This window comes from Corapipo altera, unplaced genomic scaffold (assembly GCF_003945725.1).
Source record: "Corapipo altera isolate COAL_440 unplaced genomic scaffold, ASM394572v1 23b, whole genome shotgun sequence".
Taxonomy (NCBI): domain Eukaryota; kingdom Metazoa; phylum Chordata; class Aves; order Passeriformes; family Pipridae; genus Corapipo; species Corapipo altera.
In genome coordinates, this window is record NW_020884885.1 from 11,310,000 (window position 1) to 11,335,535 (window position 25,536).

Below are 25,536 nucleotides of genomic sequence, written 5' to 3' on the forward strand. Positions count from 1 at the left end.
GCTGTCTAATCTCCAGCTACCTTGGACCCTCTTCACCTTGTTGAGGAAGGAGGAGACACCAGAACTTGCCTGGTTTGTCTGAGCCAATGTGCCTCCCCATTTTTCCCTCCCAGTGCTCTTACCTGCACAGCATTTTAAGTAAGATCTCCTTTGCAAGGCTGAACATTTTACAAGTTTTTCAATTATCTCATAGTGCTAGGAATAATTTTGGAACATCCTTTTACCCCACTGAAATACTACCAAAGAGAAGCTGAAAGTCAGCTGAGCAGGCTGGGCTTGAACTGGGGCAGCTGTCCTCAAGATTTGCAAGGGAACTATAGGATATTACTCACATAAAAATTTTTTTGTCACCCTGCCCTGTCTCCTCATGCATAGTGTTAGGGGATCTTGTAGTTCAAGGTCCAGGAATATCCAGTGGTCTTGGAAAAGGCTTCAAATAAGCTACAACCAAATGTCAGGTTTCAGGTTAACAAGCTATACAAGTATTTCCATAGTGTCTAGACTGTCATATACTACCTAAATGATACACCATTTCTCGGTCAAAAGTAATATATTTGTTGGAATATGAAAAGATCAGTAGTACTGTCTCTTTTCTCAGAAATGCTAAGAGATGCCTTCCCTGGTACACACGGGGAGCCAGCATGCATTTAACCACACCATCTGTATGACCAGGGTCTCTCCCATCCCAAGCAGCCAGGATTTACATCCTAGCCTAAACATTCAGCTGAGACATTGGGCCATGGTGGGTTAAATGCTAGAAGTGATGCCGATCACTGAACAGTCATGCTGACTAGTTGGAAGTGTACACCACCCCCAGTGGGTGCCTCAGAAGCCATTGAGGTTCCCAACCACCCAGGGACCAGTGGCAGGAGGCAATTTCTCCACTAGATTTTTTGCAGGCAGCTGAGCATGGTGCTGAGAGCACTTTCCCAGATACACCAATGAGCATGATGCTTCCCACAGTCAGCAGGCAATCTGTGAAGGGCCGCTGCCCAAACAGCCCAGTACCACTACTGACAAGGTAAATTAGCAACAGGGAGAGCTAAGGAGAGGGTGATGGGGCAGGCAGGCACATGGGAATGCGTCCTGCATGGCCTACAGGTACCAAAGGCAGCTCCAGTGGAGGACTGTAGTTACTCAAGAACTTAGATGCATTCCCTACTGAAGTTAAAGGGTAGCTTTTCCTCACAGACTTCCACAAGGCCAGGGTTTCATCCAAGCTGTTTAATAGCCCAGATGATTAAGTGCTGTATCCCTGTCTTGTTAGAGACTCCTGGCAGCCGACTTGGCATTTAGAGAGGCTTGGCCCCCACTTTCTCTCACCTTAAAATTCATGTGGAAAGCACATGTTGGACTCAGTCTAATTTAAATGCCACTGCACATGCCCAGCCCTCAGCCTGCCTGAAAGCATCATGAGGGGAGGGGGGATGTTGTTCCTTGGACCCCCCTACCACAGGGCTCCCTTTCTGCCCCCTGCCATGGGGAGCCCTGCTGCTCACCAGGCTCTGCTCCACCTCTCCGAGTGCTGCCGCTATTCTGGTGAGCTCCCTTGTGGTGGAAAGCGTGCCCCTCACAAATCTCCAAAAGCAGTTTATTCTGGCAGTTTTTAACCTATAGACATCTGTATTTACACACATTTTAAAAAATTATTTCAAAGTTTTTTTAAAACTAGCTGTTAAATTAACATGAAAAACTGTATATATATATATATACATACATACATATATATGTGTGTGTATCTTAACCTAGCAGGTCTGCAGCTACTGCATTTCTTAAGGGTCACAGGGTCAGTGCTGTTCTTGCAATTTCAACTTACCGTGATGATACCATTTTAATTATTATTATTGTTATTTTAATACCTTTCAATTCTATTTATGACTTTCTTCTCTATTTATTTCTTATTTAGTATTTTACTCCTGTCCATATATTGAGTCACGATACCCTGGTTTGGACTTGCCTTCAAAGCTGCAAGCTTTGTCCCCAGCCACCACCAAAATGTCTCACAAGCCCCAGCCGCTCTGACACCTGCCATCCCCATAATGGCATCCTCTGTGGATGCAGCCCAGCTAGTTGGACTCACCCATCCGCTCTCTCCAGCCTCATGACGGTAGCAAAGCATTTATCCCAAGCAGTCCTGGCCCTGCCTATGCAGCAGGTACCATACGTGGGGGCTGGCTTATGTTGCCCATGGTTAGAAACTACCAGAGATGTCCCAGAGCTTTGAGACCAGGAGGATGGATGTAAATAGTGAGAACAGGACGAGTTCCTGGCACTTGTTTAAAAGTGGTTGGGTACCACTCACTGCCAAATACTCAGAGGCACTTCTTGCCTACAAGCAGTAGTTAATGCTTTGGTAGCAATTGCAAACCAGTGGTGAACCAGGCTTGGGCTTGCTGGGCCCTGCAGGGTCTAGACTCTAAGGGTTGCTGTGCCTGAACAAGCTCACGGAGAGGAGTGAGACAGGGGCCAGGTCAGCCCTCAGGCATGTTGCCTGTTGCCAGCACTGCCACCCACCCGTGCTCCAAGTGGGCTCTCCAGCCAGTAGCCAGGCTCCAGCTGCCGCATCTTGAATATGCTACTCAGTTCAGGTCTCACCGCCCCAGCACCTGCTTGAGTAGAGCTTATGGGGAAGAGTACCAAGACAGCAAGACAAAAAGAGAACCAACTTTGTTCTCCTCTAGAGCCCATGGCAGAGTGTGAGTGAGTTTGCATCCCTGCCAGAACATGCATCCCTGATGGAACACATCTGGCCTGAGCCATGAGCTGGGCAGGGTGTTAGGGAAAGGCCATGTGTAGCAACAATGTGTCACACATGAGGTTGCAGAGCTGCAGCACACATGGCTCCACCCGCCCCATCAGCCACGGGCACGCAGCACAACCCAGGGCAGGTGTACCCGGTGTGCTGCAGAGCAGTGCTGCCTGCTGGTTTTCTCCAGTAATGGAGGTGTTTTGGGGTGGGGAGGTGCATTTCCCTGATTCCCAGAGCACACTAAGACCGAGCAGCACGTTGTAAAACACTTTCCAAACAAACAAAGGCAAAAAGGTAGTTTCCTGGAAAAGGATTGAAAAAATAATCAAGCAGAGGCAGAGCCCCGTGTTTATTTTGCTACTCTGACTGACACAGCAAAAAGCAAACAGACCGAGGGAGAAATTAAACCCAAATGGGAAGGGAGTGAAATCAGATGGAAAGTCATTCAGTCCTTTGCAGCTTCCCAAAGGGAGCTGGGAAGAGATGAGGGAGCGGCCTTGTACCCCCTTAACTCTTTGCTGGTAACACAGTTCCCCACTCCCCCCACATAGCTAGGTAGGTAGGTAGAGCTAGGACTTTTATACTACTGATTTTGAAGGACGGTTTTCAATGCATAATAATATATCGGTTTAGGTGTGCAGTGTTTGAAAGAGAGACTGGGAGAAAGAAAGAAAACAAACCTCAATCAATATTGTTGGTTTTTTGTTGTAAAATATTGTAACCTTGTATAAACGCAACCTTTTTTTTTTTTTTCCTCTTTAGCTTACTGGCCTGGGGTAGAACATACTAAAAAAATAAAGAAGTTTTTAAAAAGTTCAGGAAAAAAAAAGAATTAAAAAAATCATTAAAAATGTTGCCATGTGAGGTTTGTGCCATACAATGTTACTGCCTATGCAACCATGTATTACCTGTTCATTACAGTGGAATATTAAAAAAAAACAAACAGTCTTGCAGCTTGATTATTTTTAACTTTTTTGAAATAAGTTATTGCACTTGCAGGGTTTTTTTTCTTTTGGGGGGAAGGGGGGTGGAGGGCTGGAATTTCCAGTCACCAATTTTTATTTTTCTAGGTTTTGAAAGCAGTGACATCACTGGGAAGGACCCTGCTTCCCAGCCACCCTGGCCAAGGGGGAACAAACACTGTTGTTGTTGTTTTGGTTTGCAATAAACTCCTTCTCTTCTCTCCTCTCAACTGCAATCTGGCTGGTTTGTTCCTGACTCATGACAGATGAAATGTGATCAGAGGGGCCTCCAAAATCTCACGTTAATTGAAGTTGGCAAAAAATACTAACAGTGCCCTTTTGAACTGCTGACGCAGAGCAGAATGGATTAGCCGGGGGTAGATTAACAACAGGTGGCAGCTCACGGGCTGCTGCCTCTCCTCGTACAAAGAGATGGTTAACAGCCAGCAACCAGGCGCAGGAGTGTCCTGCCAGCCAGCTCCCAGCTAACGAGGGCCTCTCTGCCTCTGGGAGTGCATTTGGCATCACTCGGCATCCTTGCTAGACAGCAGAGAGTGCACCCTGGCCACAGGGGAGAGAAGGATGGTCTCCTGTGCTTACTGCTCAGGAGCTGCTGCTTCTAGAAGAGCTTAAGCCTCACAGGGCTCCTGCAGGTCTCTCAGCCCTTCTCATGCAGTCCTTAGTGAGGCAGCAGGTAATCACAGCTAACACGGGGAGAAGCTGACTTGGCAACAAGATGCCACAGAACTGGGGACCCTCAGCCACTCAGTTCCCTGTGCTATGGCACCACCCCTTTTACACAGCACAGTCACCCTTGGGGCACCACAGCACAGGGCAGCCTGAAGTCCAAAGAGGTGACACCTGGTGCTGGCAGTGGGGGACTTTCCCTCCAAAAGTGCTCCTTTTCCCCATATTCCTGCAGGTTGTCACACTCCCTCCTCTCCTAGATCCACTTTAGTAGGGGCATCCAGAGGCATCCAAGCCTTAGCCACCCTCTCCTCCACTGTGGCTATGATGAGTTCCCCAGAGGTGCCTGCCTGCAGACAGATGCTGCTCATTGGGCTGCAGGGCAGACTGAGCCCTCTAGGTTTCACTTCTCCCCATACCAAGGAGAGGGCTTGTCTCAGCCCCACCAGTTCCCAGGGCACATCTCTTGCCCTGCTGTGGAGAAAACTGGGTTCTGTGTGGGCCATTTATGCTGCTTTCACTCCATGAATAAATTCAGCTGCAAACCTGTTTCCTTCAGACTGCACAGACTCACCAGCACTGGGACCACCAAGAGCTCAAGTTCCTGGACCCAGATGCTGGGTGGACTGGAAAGTGCCCTTCTTGTTTAGACAGAGCTGAGAAGGTGCCCAGCAGCTGCCAGCAACCCACCAAGACCCAAAGAGCTCCTCTGGCCTTTCCATCAATTGGCTGGAAGCATCAGCTTGCCTTAGATGGTGCATGGCTGTTTTCTATCTTGATAAGAAATGGATAATGCAGGTGCTGTTGCAAGCTTATCCATTGCTCTCACTTGTAGGAGAAAAATTCCTTCCCTCCCCAAGCACTCCAGATTCTCCAGATGTTGGCAGAGTTCAGACTGTTGAGAGCCTAAAGCCAGTTTCAGTAACATCCTGCTTGTATGGGTTTACATCAGAAATTGCTCCTGACCTGAACATTGCCAAAGAGCTAAAAAGTCTCTCTATAAATTCTAGCTAGTGGCAGGACCCAGATTAGAAATGTGCATTCTTTTTTTGAAGCTGCACTTTCTTACTGGCATCACAGAAGTTGTTTAAAACACATGGAAAAATTTCTCTCTCTGGGAGATGTGGCTACAGCACCTAGGTTAATGTGTTCCTTCTCTGTTGGAGAATATGACTTTGAGGCAGGGCAAAGTTCAGGCACTTTAAATGAAAAACAATTTTTTTATTCCTGTAAACTAAACAGATTTGCCTTTTTCTCTTCCTCTTTGTAAAAGCAGGTTATTAACCTTTAAACAGATGCATGTACAAAAATCTTCTCATTGGCAAGGAAGGTAACAGCCATGCAAGGTGCATCTACTTATGGCCAGCTGGAGCCCACATGTAAAGGTGTTGCATTTAATCTGAGACAAACAAGTGTTTATTATTTGTGAAGGGATCTTCCACTTTCTCTTGCTTTTCAGTTCGTAACTTAGTCACAGGATAAAGACAGATGCTCTGAGTTAGCTGCAGTCTTGCTGAATTCCTGGATCTCATTTTACAGTCCTTTCTGCTTCGAACCTTTTCCCCTGCCTATTTGTATGAAGTGTGGCAAAGTGGTTATTGTTCCCATTAGTCCTCAGCTGAAGGCACCCAGGACTAACTGTGCCTAGCACCCAGCTGAGATCTGGCCCTTCCTATCAAAGAGAAGTTTCACAAAAGAAGGACCTGTAAGTTTGCAAACAGCCAGCAAAGCAGGTGAGAAACAGTGATTTGCTTGAGTGTATGTCACATGGAAAACCTCATGTAGGTCTGCATATCTCACGTTCTTCACACCTTCATTGGTCAAACGGTCCAGCTTTCACCTTTGTCCAGTCCCCTGCCAACTAAAACTCAGGTTAAAAATCCAGTAGATGTGACTTAATAATTCGGCTGGTATTTTCTTAGTCACAAAATCCACCTTGCATAGAGTCTGATACTGACCACTAATGCAAGTTCACAGACCTAATGAAATCATGGCCAAATTGCACTGATCTCTGTCCACAGTCACTGCAGAGTTGCCATCCTTGTCTGGAGCAGGAACACTTCCTGTTTATGTAAGTAAACAGTCATTTAGCATGACTAAAGGAAATTTGAAAGAGAATTACTGGATCCTTTTCCAGACAAATGAAGACAGCAAACAGGCAACCTTGCAGGAAGAACCTTTGAGCAGCACTGTTTTCAGTCGGAAAACTCCCTGCATGCTGCTAACTCCAAGCCAGTCCACTTAATTGCCTCAATTGTCCCTGTTATCCTTTAATGGGAAACATAACTCACTTTCAAAGCAACCACAAGAAGCTGCAGACAGGGGAATCCTGAAGATCAGCAGAGGTGGGACTGCATTACAGACATTTCCATCAGGCTGAAATTACACAGAGTGCACCAGGAATGTCACTAAATGGCTTCAAGCCAGGGCCTGCTGAAACATGCTGATACTTAAAGTCAAGGCTAACGGTTCTCTACCTTGGTAGTGAGCTACCCAAAAGTCCAAATAAACAACAGTTCAGACAAAAGTGTGGCTGTTCTGCTAAATCTCAGCTTTGGGATACTGATGTTCAGGCCTTGGGTATACGACAGCTTCTCTCCGTTTCCTTATCGGCAGTTACAGATAATACTCACACAGGAGGACCGTGAAGTTCAATTTCTTGCACTTGGATAAAGCAGTGGCAGGCATCATAAAAAGAGCTTGCACCATCCTACATACACACCCAATAGCATGAGATAAAACTTAAGGACCCATGACTCAGTGGTAACCAACATAAACTCTAGCTGATTTTTCTGCTAAGCAAATGCTATCTCTGTCACATACCAATGTTAGAAAGAGGTTTGAAATGACCACCTACACATGGGATAACTTCCAGATCCTACAGAGTATTGTGTTCAGAGTTTTCTGGCAGTTTTCGACAAAAATTAATTTTTTTCCAGCCTAGGAATTAAAATGAAAAGACAATATAGGTGGAGTACTTGCCTAGGATTTGTTCTGCTCTTCCCAGCTCTTCAGGATCAGACCGAAGTTAGCAATTGGACCAACTGGATGCTCATTTTCTAGCATAAATTTAATCTAATACAAGTTTGCAGAATGCTTTTTTCTTAGTTCAAGTACATGGACAAGATTATCCATGACTACAAGAAGTACCCATAATTTACATTTCAGTTTACAAAAGAACTTGTTTTGCAGCAGTCCTTGTAAAATTTAAGTATGCAAGTCTTCAAAAAGAAAAAAAGAAAAATTCATACTCGCTGTCTAGCCTCTGGCCAGGGCATTTAAAAGTCCATTTTCTCATCAGCACTATCAATTTTATTTTTTCTCCCCTATATCATGCTTTGACCCTGTTAAGACAGCAGCTTTCACGTAAAAGGGCCGGACACAAGATTTATGCAGTACCTGCTAACCATTCTGAGATCCTTCCCTACTCTCTACCTGTGAGAAGTACCCAAGGTATAAGACATTCATTATGGAGGGAATTCATGCCAAATCTTGGAAGTATCTTTAACATTACAATTGCCCACCATTTTCATGTGTCTCAGTATAGCATTTTTCTAGTGCTCAACACTCAACAACACAGCCTAAAAGTAAAATGAGTCAGAAGTACTAGGCATCTCTTAAATCCCTCTTCACAATTATTTTGATATCTATGTCTCCAGGGCCTTGAGTTTAAAATGTCCTTGAAGTGATAATTAACAGGGGTGAGCTTGTTGCCAAAGTAAAGCATATTTGAACCACACTGGTGGAAGCATGATGGATGGCAGGAGGTTCAAGATCAGGATCTGGAGATGGCAGGAGAGAGTAATTCAGAACATTGGGGCCTGAATTGACACATCCTCTAATAAGATAGTGATGCTGTGAGGAAGGAAAGATTCAATGCATTGTAGGGAGAGTTGGTAATGCTAAAAATGTATCCTTAAGACTTACCATGAGTGGCAGGGAAGTACTGCAGCACATCTCCCCCTTGCTATGCTCAAGTAGCAAGGTGTGCCATGCACGCACACTGTCCTTTTCCAGCATACTCCACAGGGACAGTGCTGCAGGCTTCTGGAAACAAAGAGCTGCCACCGCACTGGATTCCCCAATCTCAAAGAGTCAGACAAAGCTTTCTTTTCAAAAGCACAATTCTTTAACATCTGCTGCATCTCCTTGCAAAAAAAGAAAGGATCTGTTCCCTGTTTCTCCAAGATAAATGATATTGTCAGATCTCAGCAGAAAATTAGGGTAACATCTACTCTCCCAAAAAAGGTGACTGGGATGAATTCATGCAGAGCAAACTTCTGCTTCAAAGACAACCATCATGCTCCAGTTACGTGAAAGATAAAATATTGACAGATCTTGACAAAGTGCATTGTGGATATTCAAGTTTAACACAAATTTATGTAGTAAAACAGCCTGTCGCTGCAATTCTCCCTTCTAAATTCATTCATGTTTCCTTGTGCCACTCCAGAAGAGAAATACAACAAACACTCCTTGGATTTACTTTTTAATAGACAATTATTAAGCTTTTTTGATATCATATATACAATGAAAAGTTAAAAATTATCTTAATTTAAAGACTGACAACAAACCCATTCCAAATCAGACATACAGGTACATCTTACCTTTACAGATTTTCCGTCGAGAACATCACAGTCATAAATGCAGAGGTGAAGTAGGTAATTTTACTTTTTTTTTTTTTACAGTCAATTACCCAGTTTTCTCCCTGGCACAAAATAGAGATGAATTGCCATGTAAATGATCTAGCCCTATAAAAGGCCAAAGGACAAAACATGATTGTTAGGGGTCACTGGACATTTTGTGCAAGGGGAAACCACTCAGATGCTTTTGGATGCAGACACAAGGACCTGGTGCCTTTTTACTGACCTAAGACTATAGATCAGTTTAGCAGGGCTGGTTTGGCTGTCCACATCTAAAAATATTGAACCATCTATTTCAAATCCTCTGTGTCTTTTAAGACTGTGCAAAACATAAACTTTTTACTCGCTTACTGAGAAAGTCTCAAGAAATCACAGCAGCTTCACAACTCTGTAAGGAAGATGTTATAACTCAGTTAAACTGCTAAGGCCTGCCAAGCTGAGATCAGCCCCAATAAGACAGCCAAAACTGACTACTGCACTGTCACAGCTACTCTTTTAAAATAAACTTCTCAAGGGAAATATGCTGATATCTCATGATACTCAAACATCAGGACATAAATCAATAGGTAGATTCAGTAAGAAAGTTCACGTGAATGAACCTGAGAGGCTGCAAAGGAGAAATAATGAGCAACAAACCTTCCTCTATCTTGTAATACCCACTGTGCAGACAGCAGTTGTCACTGCAACAGTTATCCCTCTGAGCTCCCCAATACCCTCTCCCATAGCAACTCAGGAATGAAACAAAGACTGCAGCGAAAAACATTTACTAGTAATTAAACGTTCCCAGAGAGTCAGACAATACAGTTTACAGGCACATCCCAGGGAAGTTATGAAGTGAAGCATCCCCTCAGAGCTATTGTTCCAATATGATTTTCATTCACAGCACATCCACTGCATTGGGCAATAAGATAAGTCTTAGTGGGGGTGAGACAAATAGGAGCAGATGTTTCCTGTTTCTAGCCTGACTTTCATTTGGTTTCTGTCACTGCTGCGTATCCAGCTTAAGAGAGGGGGTGAACCGTGATGTCTAACACTTGTCCTATTGTTTGGGGTTTGGCAAATTGAAGGAATAAGGTTGCTTGCAGTGTAACAGAAAAACAGCCCATCCAGTAGGATGTGTCTGTAACCAGCAGCAATGGAGGTTTCAAAAGACAGTGAAATCACCCTTATCTAGTAACAAACATTATATCAGTGGAGGTAGAAAAGAGATTTCTTTCTCAGCCAAACTTGGGATCCTATTTATTATCCAAGGGCAAGAGTAGCAGTCCAGGCAACTTTCTAATTTTGTTGCATTTAATTTTCACATTCAGGTTAACTTCGGTATTGAGAAACAATTCAAATGCTCCTAAGAAATGTAAATCTTCTCCAAAAGCCTTCCTAAGCTACGTTTCAGTGGCAGCCTGTGGCAATAGGTTCTTTAAATTACAAGTAAAGACACAACAGTTTTTCCAACAAAACTAATTTACAGGAGTTTGTAAGTGTGCATTAATAGTGTCTCATACATACCTATATACCTGAACATTGAAGATGTACCTGGGAATTTCTGTAAATTTAGGTGTTTTACAAATCAGTACAACACACTGCTTGCTGAAGAGGATTCAGATGTGAAAAACTTACTTCATACTTCATCCCTGTGGGTGGCTAAAATGTAAAACTGTATCCTGATAATGAAAATATAAAAATTAAGAAGACTAAAGATACACTTCTTTTTTTTATAATACAACTAGTTTTGACAAAGAGTCAGTGTCTTGCATGGATGCAGCAGAAAACCTGAGATTCACGCAGGAGGCGCAGCAATTGCAGTTATGTCCTGCAGGTCTCTGCTTTGAAGGAGACTGTCCTCCCACCTACTGTGTGTCTCAATGTCCATAAAAATAATTTAATTAACACAGAACGTTTCATCCTTTAAGCCATATGACCACAGACAAATTTTTGCTGGTGATGTTGTAAAAAAATAAACATTGGTCTCACAATGCAAAAGAAAATGTTTGTTACACAGTTACTCAAGCCAACAGTTAAAGCTAAAAAGGCAGAGGCCCACCAGCCCACAGGCAATAAGCTCCTCCCAAAAGAGAGCGGCTCTACATTGTAGACAGTTGCTTTGAATGGATGGATGCTTGCTAACCAGAGAGCTGCAACACATTTGATAGAAGAGGTGAATCATGCCAGTGAGACCATAGAGAGCAAGATTCTGTTTTATTCTTCCAGGTGCGTATCCTCCTTTGGACAAAAGTACGTGTCTGACATTTTTGAGAGAACCCATGAATAGACTCAATCCTCTGTGAGCAACAGAGAGCAGTTGTTCAGCTTTCCATTATACCTTTGTGCAAAGTAAGGGAAAGACAACATACCAGAATACAACATTAATTCCCATTTCCCTTCCCACTTTCTAGCGATTCGTCTCTTCGGGGCCTTATATTCCATATAGCACCTTTTCAGCCGTCATATTCATCACTCAGGTTTGTCTCACAGCTGCCTCTACAAGCTGCCGATATTGGGAAAGCTCTTCAGCTTCTCAGGAAAGTCATCTTTGTACAGGACGGGGTCAGCACGGTGCTCCACCACTTTTAGAGGCATGGTCCCAAAGACAGAGGCAAACTTATTGATGCATTCAGATCTGGTGAAAGGGAAAGCAATATAATTAAGAACCCCAACAACTGGGCTGGCTACCAGATCCCACACCAAAATAACTAGTAGAAACCTTCCCTCTTGTGCTTGGAAGTATTTAATCCATGCTGGCTACTAATAAATAAAAAGAGAGCCTCACTGCAGAGAGAACTGAGAAGAAGCTGGTGTTTTTTGATTTATCCATTTAATCACAGAGACGAGCAAGGGGATGCTGGCAGCAGCACATGTGCACTTGGAGGTCAAAGCTTCCCTTCTCCCTCCCCCTAGAATTCCAGTCATTCTTAAAGCAATGTACATGCTGTAAACCAGAACAGATTAACTGCCAACATGTCTCTTAAAGGGCCACTGTTGGGTCTATTTGGTTTCTAACAAAGGTTTTGCAAAAACCGAGGCTTTGTGAAAACTGAGGTCTTAAAAAAAAAATTTAAGCCTGGTTTTTTTCAGGCTTCTTCAGAAGCTCTATCTTTTCCCGCAAAATAAACACGCCTCAGAGAATAGGCAGAGTTGATTGTACTGTAACTTAAAGGTGAAGCTCAGTCTTAATAATCTCAGGTGTCAGTAATGTGGAAGGGAACAGCCATGTACTTCAAAAAACAATCAAGCAGATGTTTAACCTTACATTGCTCCTTTAACTCTTTCACTGAAAGGCACAGTACCTGTGGAAGCACGGCAGAGAAAACTTGGTTCATCTCACCCCAGCTAATGCTCCTCCAGCATTAGCTGCCTACTATATAAACCAGCTTTTAAGAACTTCAGATACTAAGAATCTGAAGTTCCCTACACATAACCGAGATAGGTACAAGAAAACAGGTCACATTTCTTTTGCCATTCAAAAGTGAAAACAAAAAAGAAATGAGTACTTTGACTCAGCTACAGAGACTGACATGCTGCAGGCGCTCCCAGAGCAGGTCTCTTGCTCTCCAACCACTGCACCCTCTCTCGACCCCTTCGGAGGGTTAGGGGGTCACTGTGGCTCCAGGATAATTTTCCTCATCAGACCTGGTCAATCACAGCAACTGAGTGTGACAGTTTTGTGATGGGGACTGCTCAACACTGCCCCAAACACTCTTTTGAAGTAGATGGGACAGCAAAACTGGTTTTCAAAATTAATTTCTCAGTCTACATAGCTGCTTCAAGCTATAATGGTTATACTTGAGGCCATTTTCTGGCCTGAGAAAAATGTCCAAAAACTACTTCATATGGGATGATACTTGAATATACAGGTAAAGGCAGATGCATCACTTTCTGCTACCTTCCCATCCTCTCATACCTCTTGCTATCTCATACCTTCCTACCTTGAGATTCAAATCATTGGGACCAGAAACAAAAGAAACAAAACAAAAGGAATTCAGAGTGTAAGAGGAAACTCTGTACAGTAGGAAGTAACCTCTACACCTGTCATAAGCACTGTTTGCTCCAGGCTAGCACAGACCTGAAAGAGCAAAGGATCCATCAGTGAGGACTGAAGTGAAGACCCAAGTTCAACGTCCGCAATAACAAGGAGAACAGTTGAGAGAGATTTGGGCTCTGGACACTGAGAGGTTACAGTAACATGGAGAGCAGGAACTGAGTGTTTTCTCCAGAAACATTAAGCAGTTTCTATTGCCTCCAGGAGATGCCCAACACCAGATACCTTAGACAAATCTGATTTTTAGGTAAGGTTAGACTTTCAAATCATCTGTTACTTCTGAGACGTGGCTAACTAATCCATGATGTGTGTATTGGAGAAGTCTCATGGCAAAAAACCCACAAACTTCACAGGCAAGGAGGTAGATGCACTGGGAGATGTGCATGTGAGAAGTTTGCACAGCTGCTGGCCCTCACTGGTTTCTGGAATACAAGAATACTTCTAGTCTACTGGTTCAAATCCTGCCTTTGCCAGTAATGACTGAAAGACATTGTAATGTAACAGCTGCTTGGTGGCCGGTGTGAAATGAATTAGTTATCTCAGCCTGTTGCCTGGTAGGCAGGTGTCCACATCAGACCAGCCATTGTCACAACCGGAACTAAGCAGCACCCTCAGAGCAAAAGACAAAACTAAATGGATAGCAGAGACAAAATTGACCTCTTCCCTCCAGAGGTTATACTCCCAAATCAAAGATGAGGTTTTAGAAAATATCAAGATGGAATCCTTCCACAGCCAAACTTGTTCTCATGGCAAATCCATTCAAGCATAGCAGTACAGTATCTTTAACGACCAAGAAACCATTTCATTGATAAAGAAATGGAAAAAAATGAAAAATGGAAAAATTAGTATGTTCTAAACACTCTGGCTGAAACAGAAAAGTTAGTCCTCAGGAAATCAACGTCAAATTCAAAGATCAGAAACAGGATATTTTCAAGGAAAGAAATGTCATACACAAGTCACAAAATGTGTTTGAAAGAAAGTCACCTCTTTCCAAAAATTTCATCTCCAGCACTGAACTAAATCACTTGAATTCTGAAGCCTTTGCCACTTTTGGAAAATATAAACCAGAAAGGATATCAAGAACATTAAATGTTGAAAGCTAGGCAGCAAAGTGAATGTAATGTGTCATCTTAATATGGAGGGAAGGTGTTTTTCTTGGCTCTGTCAATAGTTTTGCAAATTCATACTAACAGAGGCATGTTCACTTCCAAGAATTATTCTTTTTGTTTTTCCCTGCTCTGCTGACACCATGCAGTTGTGCTCAGCTCAACAAGAAAATAAGATTATGTGAACTCAGAAATTGAGAGCCCTACTGCTCCTGGATGACTGGATGAACTTGGTGTTTGTTCAGGTCTCTCATAATCAGTTTCCTCACTGTTATAATTCCAATAACTTTTTGGCAGGGTAACTGTACCTGCAGCCTTTGGCCAACTGTTACCTGGTTAGTTTGCCTCTTAAAGGAATGGCTTCCTATTTTGACTATAACAAACATTTACATGTCCTAAATAAAACATTGCTGTTAATGTTGCTGCAGAAGCAGCTCAGCCCTTTGCTGTATCTACTGCACAGACAGTTGCCCTCCAGACTGCATTTTACAGAGTTCTCCATTTTTGAGAACCAGATGCAAAGATGCTGAAGGCAGAAAGCTCGTTGCTACTTAAATAATACCTGTAAATACAGGGATTATGAGATCTTCCTAAAGTTTATTTTGTGACCTGATGTAAAAGCTAACCTAGGCCAAGAAGGGGATTCTTGGTTCAAAGCTTTCTTCAATTAATGTATTTTAATGATGGCGTTTGATAACCTTGGGGATTAAAGTCTTTTATTTATCTGAGATAAATTACACAGCAGGAAGAATAGCAGTGTTGGCTTTCCCATGTTGCACTGTATTGCTAAAAAAAAAAAATCTCTTAATAAGAGAAAAGAGTTCAACTGTACCATCTTTCCTTTGTCTCTACTGAATGTGTCAAAAGGCCCAACAGAACTGGTTAGTTACATGTCTTTCCTGGCCAGATCTCCACAAACTTTGTGTTTGACTTCTCAAACCTTTTCCACTTACAAAACCATCAGGCAGTTACTGGGTATCTCTCTGCTATTTCTGAATCAGAAACCTCATGCTAAATGTTGTGCATGTACATGACAACCCTGATAAACTGTGTGTTTCACAAACAGTTTGTTTCACAAACACTAGGTTGACCCCTGGATATCTGGGCAAGTAATTAGCTCAGACTACCTGCTCGCTATTTCTGAATACTAAAACACAAGGAGTCAGGCACTTTGGGAAGCTGCAAGTGAGGCTGATAATGGCTGTTTGCTTGATACCTCAGATATTGTTCTTGATACCCAACACCGTAAAGTTATCAGTATGAAGTTATTCTTTTAAAATATGACAAGGATTCCCTTCTCTCCTGACTCTGAATATAGCTAGTGTGTGCATATATATATATATATATATATATATACACAAGAGTCTTACTCACTGCTAATTAAGGACAATTTGTTCTAGGAGTTATCATCATTTATTATCCACTTTTAGCTTAGAAGATTAAAAAAAACCTCTTCCAGATTTTCAAATAACTCCCTTATATTGAGGGTAGAGAATAAGCAGTTTCAGTATGATATCAAGGATTTTCAAAATGAAGACTGAATATACCCAAACTGCGTTTCTCTCCAGATATCCTCCTGCACTCAAACTCTTTCTCAGCATGTATTTCTTTGGCTGGGCAAATAAAAGCATGTGGATTTGCAGTCAACCTAACATTTCTCATGACACAGTATTCTCCACTTTTGGAAACTACAGAGAAGCAAAGCAACAGTTTAAACATGTTCTCAATAAACTGTCAATGACACTTTACTCTGAGGGTACAAGAACTGTTATAGACATGGAAACATGACCTTTACTCTGCATCATAATGCACTTCGGAGCAAAAAGCACTTTTTCATCTTCTGTTTTTATGAGAACCTAGTTCATGACCAAAATTCCTATGTGTTGTTGTAATGCTACTTGTAGGATCATAGGAAAGCTTAACTGGCTTCAGGTAGTCCATCCTGTAAGCCAGTGCAGAATTGCCAGACACAGGGCAATTCTTGTGCTTCAGCTAATATTTAAGATCTGCAAAACTTCTAGCCCCTTCCTTAAGTATTTTTCTGCAGAGTAATTTTTATGATCTTAATGGGGTATGTTTTACTTCTGACTTGCATATTCCTTTTTTTAATCCAGCCTTATTAAAACCCATATAACACTTTACACTTGCTGAGTTCTGCAGAGAAGGACAGAAAAAAGCTCACTGTTAATATGATAACTAGTAAGATAACCATTTTATGCCTCTTGCTGCAAATTTGAAATGGTCTATTTTAAATGCAGGTCAGACTTTGTTTTTTGTCACCTCTTAGAATCATAGAATCATCAAGGTTGGAAGAGACCTTTAAGATCATCAATTCCAACCATCTCTTTCTTCGGGTGGCCTCTTCTAGTATTATGCCCCTGCTTATTTACCCCATGAATTCTATGGCTGCAAATATTTTCCCCCAAGTTTGCAGGAGAGATGCAAAAGCCCAAGAAGCCTAAAGTGAAATGCTTTAGTCAGTCCTAGACCTCACATTAATGGCACTTAATAACTAGTACACACATTTATTGTCAGATAGCCCATTTCAAACTTAGGTGTTGAACAGCTTTGCAAAAGCAAAGAAACGATCTCTTATTTTACGCATTCAGAAGGCAATGCAGAGAGAAGTTTTGTGTCTTGGTTAAGCTTGGGAAGCCCTTTTGCTGTAAAGCAGGGATTGCAAACCTCATACTTAAAAACTTTCAATATTTCAGTCTAAACAGTAACTGCCCTTCCCAATGTGTACCTCATTTAAAAATTAAATTCTAACAAAAATATAATAGCATTGCCATTGTTAAAAACTGTGACATGTAATTGTGCAGGCAAACGCCCTTCATTAGTGGAAGCAATGTGCTTCACAATCTTTGGAGGAAAGACAATGTACAAATATCACTTCAAATTATATTGCTGCTCTTTGGTAAGCTAGCAACTGTCTGGTTAAAAAAAAATCATAGTACAGTTGATATTCCACAGTAGACAGCGATGTGGTATTACTGAAAGCACTACCAAACCCCTGAATTTCGTCTATGTACCCTAGAAGCTTTACAGAAAAGCTGCTAAAAAGTGTGCCCTTTTGAAGTCCCTTTTTGTAGTAATCCACTTTTCAGTGACGCATCACTGATTGTAGGAATGAATTATGCTAATACAATCCATGCGACATTATTTCAAAATTAGTAATTTACAGAAAAGCAGTCAGTGAGCATTTTTTATCCTAATTTAATGAGACACAGGATAAGATTTTACGGATCAGAAGAAGGCAAGCAGAGAAAGAGAGTGGTCACTCACCTTTCCACCATGTGTGTCTGGTCCAGCGATAACCCATCAATTGCCGTGCATTCTGGACATTTGAACTTCTTTCGTGGGGTCACCTGGAGGAAGGCATGCCAGATATTATCAAATATCAACAGAAGGGACATTAATCTCCTTGCACAGAGAGCAGTGCAATACCTCTGAACATGCCTGCAGTGTAAGCTGAGCTGTCTCAAAAAGGGGGGGGGGGGGATAAAAAAAAAAGCCACTCCATTCCTCCATTCAGCTCCATCTGGCCCAGCTGACTGCAAAATTCACAGGGGCCCAATAAAAACGGCTTGGAGGGTTTTTTCCTTCTGTGACTGAAAAGAAGTGGCGATGACAAGCTCCTTAATTCCTGTTTAATGACTGTTTTCTCACTGCCAAGGTCCCTGTATAAACACCATTTGTTCTTGCAGCCATAACAGCGATGAAATATAGCTTCCCATACTTCACCGTAACGTTAATCCAACAGACGCTCTTTTGCTCACTCCAGTTAATAGCTGCCTGGCAAACTCTCCAAGACTCTCCGAATCACACAGAGGTGCCAAATTACTCTGCTGTGCCCTCATACAGCTCAAAAACTTTTCTAGTAGAAACATACACTTTATCTTCTAAAGACTTTTCTAAGAAATGCAGCCACCAGTCCCAGTAAATGATGATGGACAGATGGGAAAATGGACCCTGCTAATTGAAGTAACGCCTGGTGGCCTCTAAATCTCATTCCAGGTTGACACACTTTGAAATGAATGTACAGAGTGAATGTCTAGACCTGAAAACGTGTCGAAACATGTCAGGAAATTAATTCAGGGATAAAAAGTTCATTTAAAGCTGATCTTGCAATTAACGTTCTTGCAATTAACATTCCTATAAATCAGCTGTTGTCAGGCCACAATAGAGAGAGAGCTGTGGACAGTTGGCAATTTCTTTGCTCTAGTGCTCTCAAATAGTTAAAATATATGTATGTGGGTATGTACAGACATACACACGTATGTACAGCTGTCATTTAAATTATCTTTTTCATCCCTCATCTAGATGGCTAAAATAACCATCAGAAACAACTGGTAAAAAACAATTCTCTGTTCCCAGTTAGCACGAAAGTTTTACTAAAAGGGCTTTTCTACCATGGAAGCAGAACAAGACATCATACTGGGGGAAAATGAGAGAAAAAGGAAGATTAGGTAATATATTGAGGCCCACAAAATATATTTATGTAAGTACTGTACATCACATTTTTAAATTCTGTAAAGCTAAACAGCAGAAAAGTCCCACCTTAATGACTGATTTTCCAGTGACATTCGCTACTAGAAAATTCATGGCAATATCTTCACAATTCATATGAGCATCCACCCAGTTCTTGATGTCTCCAGGCATTTTATAGGTATAAAGATAGTTGAAATACTGCATGATAGAGGGAGAGAGAAAGAAGGCAATTTTAAATAAAGATACAGTAACTGCAAGACTAAATATTTCAGTCACAGAACAGCAGGCAGCTAAGTGATACTGCTGTGATACTGCCTTCAGCCAAGGACTACTTCAGCAGATAGAAAATAAATTTTGGGTGCTGAATTGCATAATTATTCCTTTCCTGACCAGCACACAAATTGCTTTATTATTAGTTTTCTTTTCTTAAACTGCTAGCTATGAAGCTACATTCACTGCAAAATTTGCTATTTCCTTTCAGATCATGCAAACTCGCAAGAGTTCTGTAAGTTTATGAAGGTAAATAATGCTTATTTATACAGGGACAAATCAGTTGTTTTCACAGCAACTGAACGAGGTTTAGGAAAAGTCTGCAATCAGTTCTCTGACTGTTGTAAAAAAACATAATCATAGCACCACATAAAACTCATGGAACAATGGCAGACACACATACAACTCTTTTTTAAAGGTTCGCATTGTACATTACTAGAGTACAAGTTGTATATTACCTTGTGATAAAAGGCTGCCCCAGTGAGCACCATTGAGACTTCATTGGTCCATTCTGATTCATATTTCCATTTGTTCATCTCATGGTCCCAAAGATGCAGGCGACCTGGATATCCAACCAACCTGTCAGGGAACTCACGCCAAACCTGAAGAGAAAAAGATATGACACACTACTAACCAGGCCTGCACAGAAAGCAAATGCAAATGTGTGAATGCAACACATCTGCTTTGGAAGGGCAGAGTTACAATGGTGCAAAGATCGGTTAAATTCTTCTAAGTCCAAATTCTTGGAATAAAAAGTTGCCTGGAAGAAGTACAAAAAAGCACAAGCTTGCTGTGGAAGGACCCTACAACTCAAAGAAGCCATGTCCCAGAGCAAAAGGCCACTAATGCAATACTAAAATAATTGTTACAGAGAAATACAAATGACTATTCAGAAAGATTTTAGCCCTAACTAAAACCAAGCATGATTAAAATGAAACTTTTGATGTTAACTTCAGCAGATATGGCTACAACTAACTACTTTCACAGCTGGCTTTGGATCTAACCAACCTGCTTCCTTTGACAGGAACTGGCTTAAAAAAGGCTTATATTTTAATATTTCTGGTATTCTTTAGTGGGTGCTTGGCTGGAACTACTGCTACATGGAAGGCCTCTTTGCCCTCAACTTGTTCCAGACAGCTGGATACAATCAAGATACCATCCTTGTCACTCCATACATTATTTTATAGCTGACTACAGGATCAAATACAGTAGACAAGAACAAGGAGAAGGGCATCATTAATGCAACCTCAGTTCTCCACACTGCTGGCCACATTAAATAGTGGACAATTTTTGCATTAGGAGAAAAGGGAGAAAGGATTATAATTATTTAGAGGGATCCAAATGCTATTTGCTTGCTAAATACAGTTTTTATTTTTGCTGATCAATAATGAAATTAGTATTTATCTGCATTATTTGCAGACTTATTATTCAAAATCTGCTTAATCCAAATAACTGCCAGGTTTATCGAAAGAATATGAGTCTTGACTCTCCAACATACAGCTAGTTTACAAAAGTTTCTGGTTTAGTTTGGTAGTGTGTAAACAAACAGATACACAAATTTTATTGTGTATGCAAGATCAACAAGAAGAACAAAGTATCTCAATAATCCCACTAGCCAACCTCTTTTCTCTGTACAAAAGGCAAGGGAACCCTACACTTGAATGCACAGTAAAGAAAGTGTTTCCTGGAATTCCACCGTCCTGCAAACCTCACCTCATCAGCAGTTCACTGGGTACTTTTTATGTGTCAGTGCATTCCAGTTGGGAGGCCTGGACTATAAGGACTCTATGCAAGTATTTTGTCAAAGTAAATATGATAAAACAATCAGCTTTAAGTTACTGCTTCTGCATCTACACTTCCACAATTTTGCATTACCATATACCTTTTCATCTATGCATCTCAACACATTTTATTGCTGTCAGTTAATACAGCTTCAGAATCCCATGATGAGAGCAGTTATTATTTCAAATGTCCAGATGAGGAAACCTGCCAAAAATCATACAGGAAACAAGAATGGGAACCAGATCTTCTGACTCCTTGACTTGAATTTTATCCAGAAATCAATCTCTCTAGACAGTTCTAGGGCACAAGTACTGGGATAGTATTTAGATATGACAATGCTCCAACACAGAGGGTTCTTGAAAGCAGAGATAATTTGGAACTGAAGAAAGAGAATGCATAGGACACTTACAAGTTGGTGCCATCAGCTAATTAAAACAATACAGACTTTTGGCAGGCAAGCCAGAGAGGGCTTGAGATATCTATTTTGACATGATGTAAAAACTATTAATAAATAGCACAAAACTAAATGTATGACACTCAAAATTTTATTCCTCGCTCTCTAGAACTCAAAAAATTAATGATTTAATTTTAAACCTGAATATTAAGATGTTGGAAGGCACCACCACATAAGCTACTGAGGCTCAACAGAGGATTTGACGGAACACCACAGATCTGTGCTGTACTGGGCTAAAAATTCTTATAGAGGACATGGCATGCATATTAACAGCAGCTGAAAGAGAGATTGAAGTTAGCTACTGCTTCCCAAGGGGCTTCAGTGCCTTCTCAACACAGAACCCTAGATTCATATCCCTTCTAGTTTTTGTCCTTAGTGTCATCTTCAAGAGTCCAAATGACATAAAATAAAAGCCAATTATAATGCACATTACTCATACAGATTTCTTGTATCACTCTGAATCTCAACCCTACTCTGATTCTGGCCTCTGAAAATTGTCAGTTCGATGCATCTAAAAAATAACTTAGGTGTTTTAAAACAAAGAATCCTTTTAAAAGTAATGCTCTCAAAGTCAGTGGAAAAGTTTGGCTTCACTAGTTCATTCAATGGTAATTTCTGGAAAGGCTCCCAGTACCTCCATCCAGCTCATTGCCCAAATCCATACATACGCTTTGTGCCAAAATTAATATAAACAGCTACTGCTTATAAGGAAGCTTTCAGAATAAAAATAGTGGTAATTATTCTTATACTACTCTCTATTTTGTACTTCAGTCCATTTTCTTGTTTGATGGTTGCCTATAATTTATTAGTCTGTTAGGAATACATTCCATTTTAGCCAGCAAACTTATTAGCTTTCTCAGACTGAGACGGATGGCCTGATTTAATACTGGTAAGGGACACATCCAAGGGAAAACATATTGCCAAGTGAAGAGGAGGTATGCTTCTTTGCAGACAAGTCATTCCAAAGACTCCGCTAGTCAACCCTGAAGATAAATATTTTTGGACAAAGCATCTCCCAGATGAAATGTCAAACAGAAGTTCTGACTTAGTAGTTTCACTAAAGTCTTGTAAGAAAAACCAGGAGAAAATGATAGTAATTTTGTTTCCAAGTCAAGTTCCCCAAGTGACATTAACAGTACAGCTAAAACACCCTCCAGTCTCAACTCTCCAGAGCTATTTCTGCCTCACAGCCTCAACTATTCTGTGCTATTTTGCTGTGTCATCAGAACAGCTCATTCTCCACATAGCCAGAAGGACAGAGAAGTATTTCCTTTTACAAAATATTCTCAAACATTTATGCATTAAATTTAATAGACTTTATTAAGTCACATGCAACTTCAGCAATTTAATGAACAGAAAAATAATCAGCATTTCTAAAGCTATCATGGCAACATTTTAAGAATGAAATACTGACTATACTCTATAAATGAAAGAAACTCCAACCTATCAGTACTCCTTCTGTCTCCCAGAGCCCCATCCACTCTTAATTCTCCCCCAGTCCTCAAAGAAATGGCTTGTGCTATTACTGAAAAAAAACCAAAGCAAAATGTAAAGACAGAGTCCATTAAAAGATAAGCGATGCTTCACGAGCACACAATTTGTAAAACATCATCAGTTTGAAGAAGAGCTTTGAATGAGGTCAGCAGTGGATAATTCTTTTGCTAAGAAGACTTACAGTATTCCTCATAAAGGAATGCTGAAAACTAAACTTTCAACTGTCAAAATGGGTATGAAAGAACTTTTCTGAAGAAGGCATTCAAACTTTATGACAATTTCAGCCTAGTGAAAATGCAATTCAACAGAGAGTAGATTTTTTTAAAGGAATGCCAGAGACATGAAGCACTGAAAAACAGTTCTGAGACAGAATAAGATCATCTACTAACAGAAGGCCAGTCTTCAAGAGAAAAAATGCAAACTTAGCAATGCACCAAACAGAACATTTTATGAACAAAAAACATGGACTCAGAACAGTAATCCCCATTTAGATTATTTCTATTATTGCTGTAATAAAAACATTTTATCTTTGAAAGGGCAAAGTGCTGCATAAGTATGTGATAAGAAATCTTCATGAACTTCATATTTGGAACCTGTTATCCCCACTTTTCAGGATGATAGAAATGCTAAGTCATCTGCCTCAAGGCCAGCTGAGACGCAGAGGTGGGAACACTACAGTGCTTACTTTCAGTCTCTCACTCAAACATCAAACACTTCAGAGGTGGCCAATGGTTCTGCTTTAATTTTTTCAAGATTATGATAGTCTAAATACTTGCTCCATTTCCTGGATCTCTCTGATACTCCCTCTGAACAACACAGATTGGTAAGTGGGAAAAACATTGACTAGTTCTAACAGGTTTTTTTCCAGTGTCCCAAGTCATACCTGTGATTTTATCATGTAACTTAACAGAAATACTTTTTTCAAAGTCAAAATGTCATGAGTATTCTTCTGCTACCTTAATACAGCAGCACACAAGGACTATTTTTCTGCTTGCTCCAATAGATTTATGCAAGGTCATAAATCACTGTACCATAATAGTTCACTTTTAACAAGTAAAAAATGTCTGACACTTTGAGTGTTACTATAATTTTTTATGGTTGAAAGTGTACAGAAATCAAAGTTTTCTGAATTTTTTTTTAGGCTTGCTCTATACATTCAGACAAGTCTGTGACAGAGGGGGTTTTGCCACATGTTTAAATGTAAAGTCTCAAGGATGTCAGGAGGAGAAAAGAAAATTACTGAATGTCACGTTTCCAGCCCTTCATATGACCAAAGCAGAAGCAGACCTACTTTTAAAAGAAAACTTTCTAGTAACATTATATGCTGCTACTGTTCCCTCTGGATTCCCCTGCAAATGAGTCAAGAGCTTGAGAGATACTTTTCTGGTTACACACATAAACAGATAAATAAATTATCACAGGCTGAGGACAATTTAAACATCTGGGAGCCAGCTCAGGCCTGTCAAGCAAGTCACAGACACGCAGGGCCAGAAAAGATCAATCTTCAGCCCCTGATTTCTGTGCCAGAGAGTAGGAATTACATCACCTACCCCCTATATGAGGAAAACTGTGTATTTATAAAATAATCCCCTATGCTTCTGTATTCAAAGACATTTCCATTCATTTATTTTACAGGGGGGAAAGCCAAATTCAAAATATAAGGATTCAGACCACTCATAGGTTTGTCTCAACTATCTGCTCAATAAGGCAATTTAATTTTCCATACTACATTACTGTGTAGTAAGCTGAATTCCCAGAGTCAAAAAGAAATAGGACTTATATTAAAATGCAAAAAACTGCAAAAGCAATAGTTTTCAGTCTACCAGACTAAACAATCTCATGTCCAAACAGTTACATTCACACACTGAATATAAGGACTGTTACTCAGACAGTCCCTGCAACCAAGGCACATCGTCCACAAAAGGCCAATAAATTAGCCAGCACACTCCAACAGCTAGCCCTGTTGGACTTCATCCTAGGGAATGAAGAGTTGCAAGTCCCAGCTGCCATCTAATCACACTGACTACAGGGGAATTCATGTCAACTTTTCTTTGCCTCATTTTGGTTTTCACTTTACTGTGTGAGTGACCAGACTCAATATATATGTGATGTTACAGATACTCTTCATTGAGGGTGTTAAAATTAACAGTTCAGACACACAAACACCAAGGTTCTGCTTCTCACAACTTCTGGCTGACACAGCTGGAAATCAGCTGCAGTTTGAATCTCTGCTTCAAAGCCCTTCAAGCCTGCTTTGCCAGTAGCAGTGATTCATTTGGAACTACTTACCCAAGTCACCTACGTGACTAAGTCACTACTTACACATAGTCACTTTATTTACTTTGAGACAGCCTGATGAAAATGAAAACCAAACTGCAAAGGGAGACAGAATTTACAAAACATGCACATTATTGATCTGCCATCTTAGACTCCATTGGATCACTCTCAAAACTAGTAGTTATAAGCACCAACACAGACAAAAGTAAGTCAGCTTGCAGAACTGCCAACACTTGATTGCTCTGTTGTTGCAGTACAGTCAGTGTAGACAACGAAATAGAGAGAAGGCATATGTGGCCAAAAAAAACCTTCCTTCAGTTGTCTTCTCTTCATTCCATCTTTCACACTTCATGTATTAACCTGCAACTCTTAACCTGGCAAGGGAAGTATTTCCTTCTTGGAGACACATATGATAGATTAAACCTCTGTCTCCACTACTTAACATCTTTGTTATTACATCAGCATACCTACATCACCACCAGACATTTCTGGAGTATAAAAGCTTGTTACAGAGCTGCTAACAGTCTCTTTCACTGGAGAGGGAGAAAGAGCCATGTTTTACCACATATATACACATGTTAAAGAAAT

The 25,536-nt window shown here is 40.9% G+C and overlaps 1 protein-coding gene across 1 annotated transcript in view; it reads right to left on the bottom strand.

Annotated features, from left to right (window-relative positions):
• Positions 1–9,066: 9,066 nt before the first annotated feature.
• Positions 9,067–25,536, bottom strand: part of EXT2 (exostosin glycosyltransferase 2) — a 75,262-nt gene continuing 58,792 nt past the window's right edge. Inside the window, exons 11-14 of the mRNA XM_027642219.1 lie at positions 19,400–19,543; positions 18,741–18,869; positions 17,466–17,548; positions 9,067–11,655 (exon numbers count right to left, since the gene is read on the bottom strand). Of these exons, the coding sequence (XP_027498020.1) occupies positions 11,517–11,655; positions 17,466–17,548; positions 18,741–18,869; positions 19,400–19,543 (495 nt within the window). The 3' untranslated portion in view covers positions 9,067–11,516. The remainder of the gene's footprint in view (positions 11,656–17,465; positions 17,549–18,740; positions 18,870–19,399; positions 19,544–25,536) is intronic.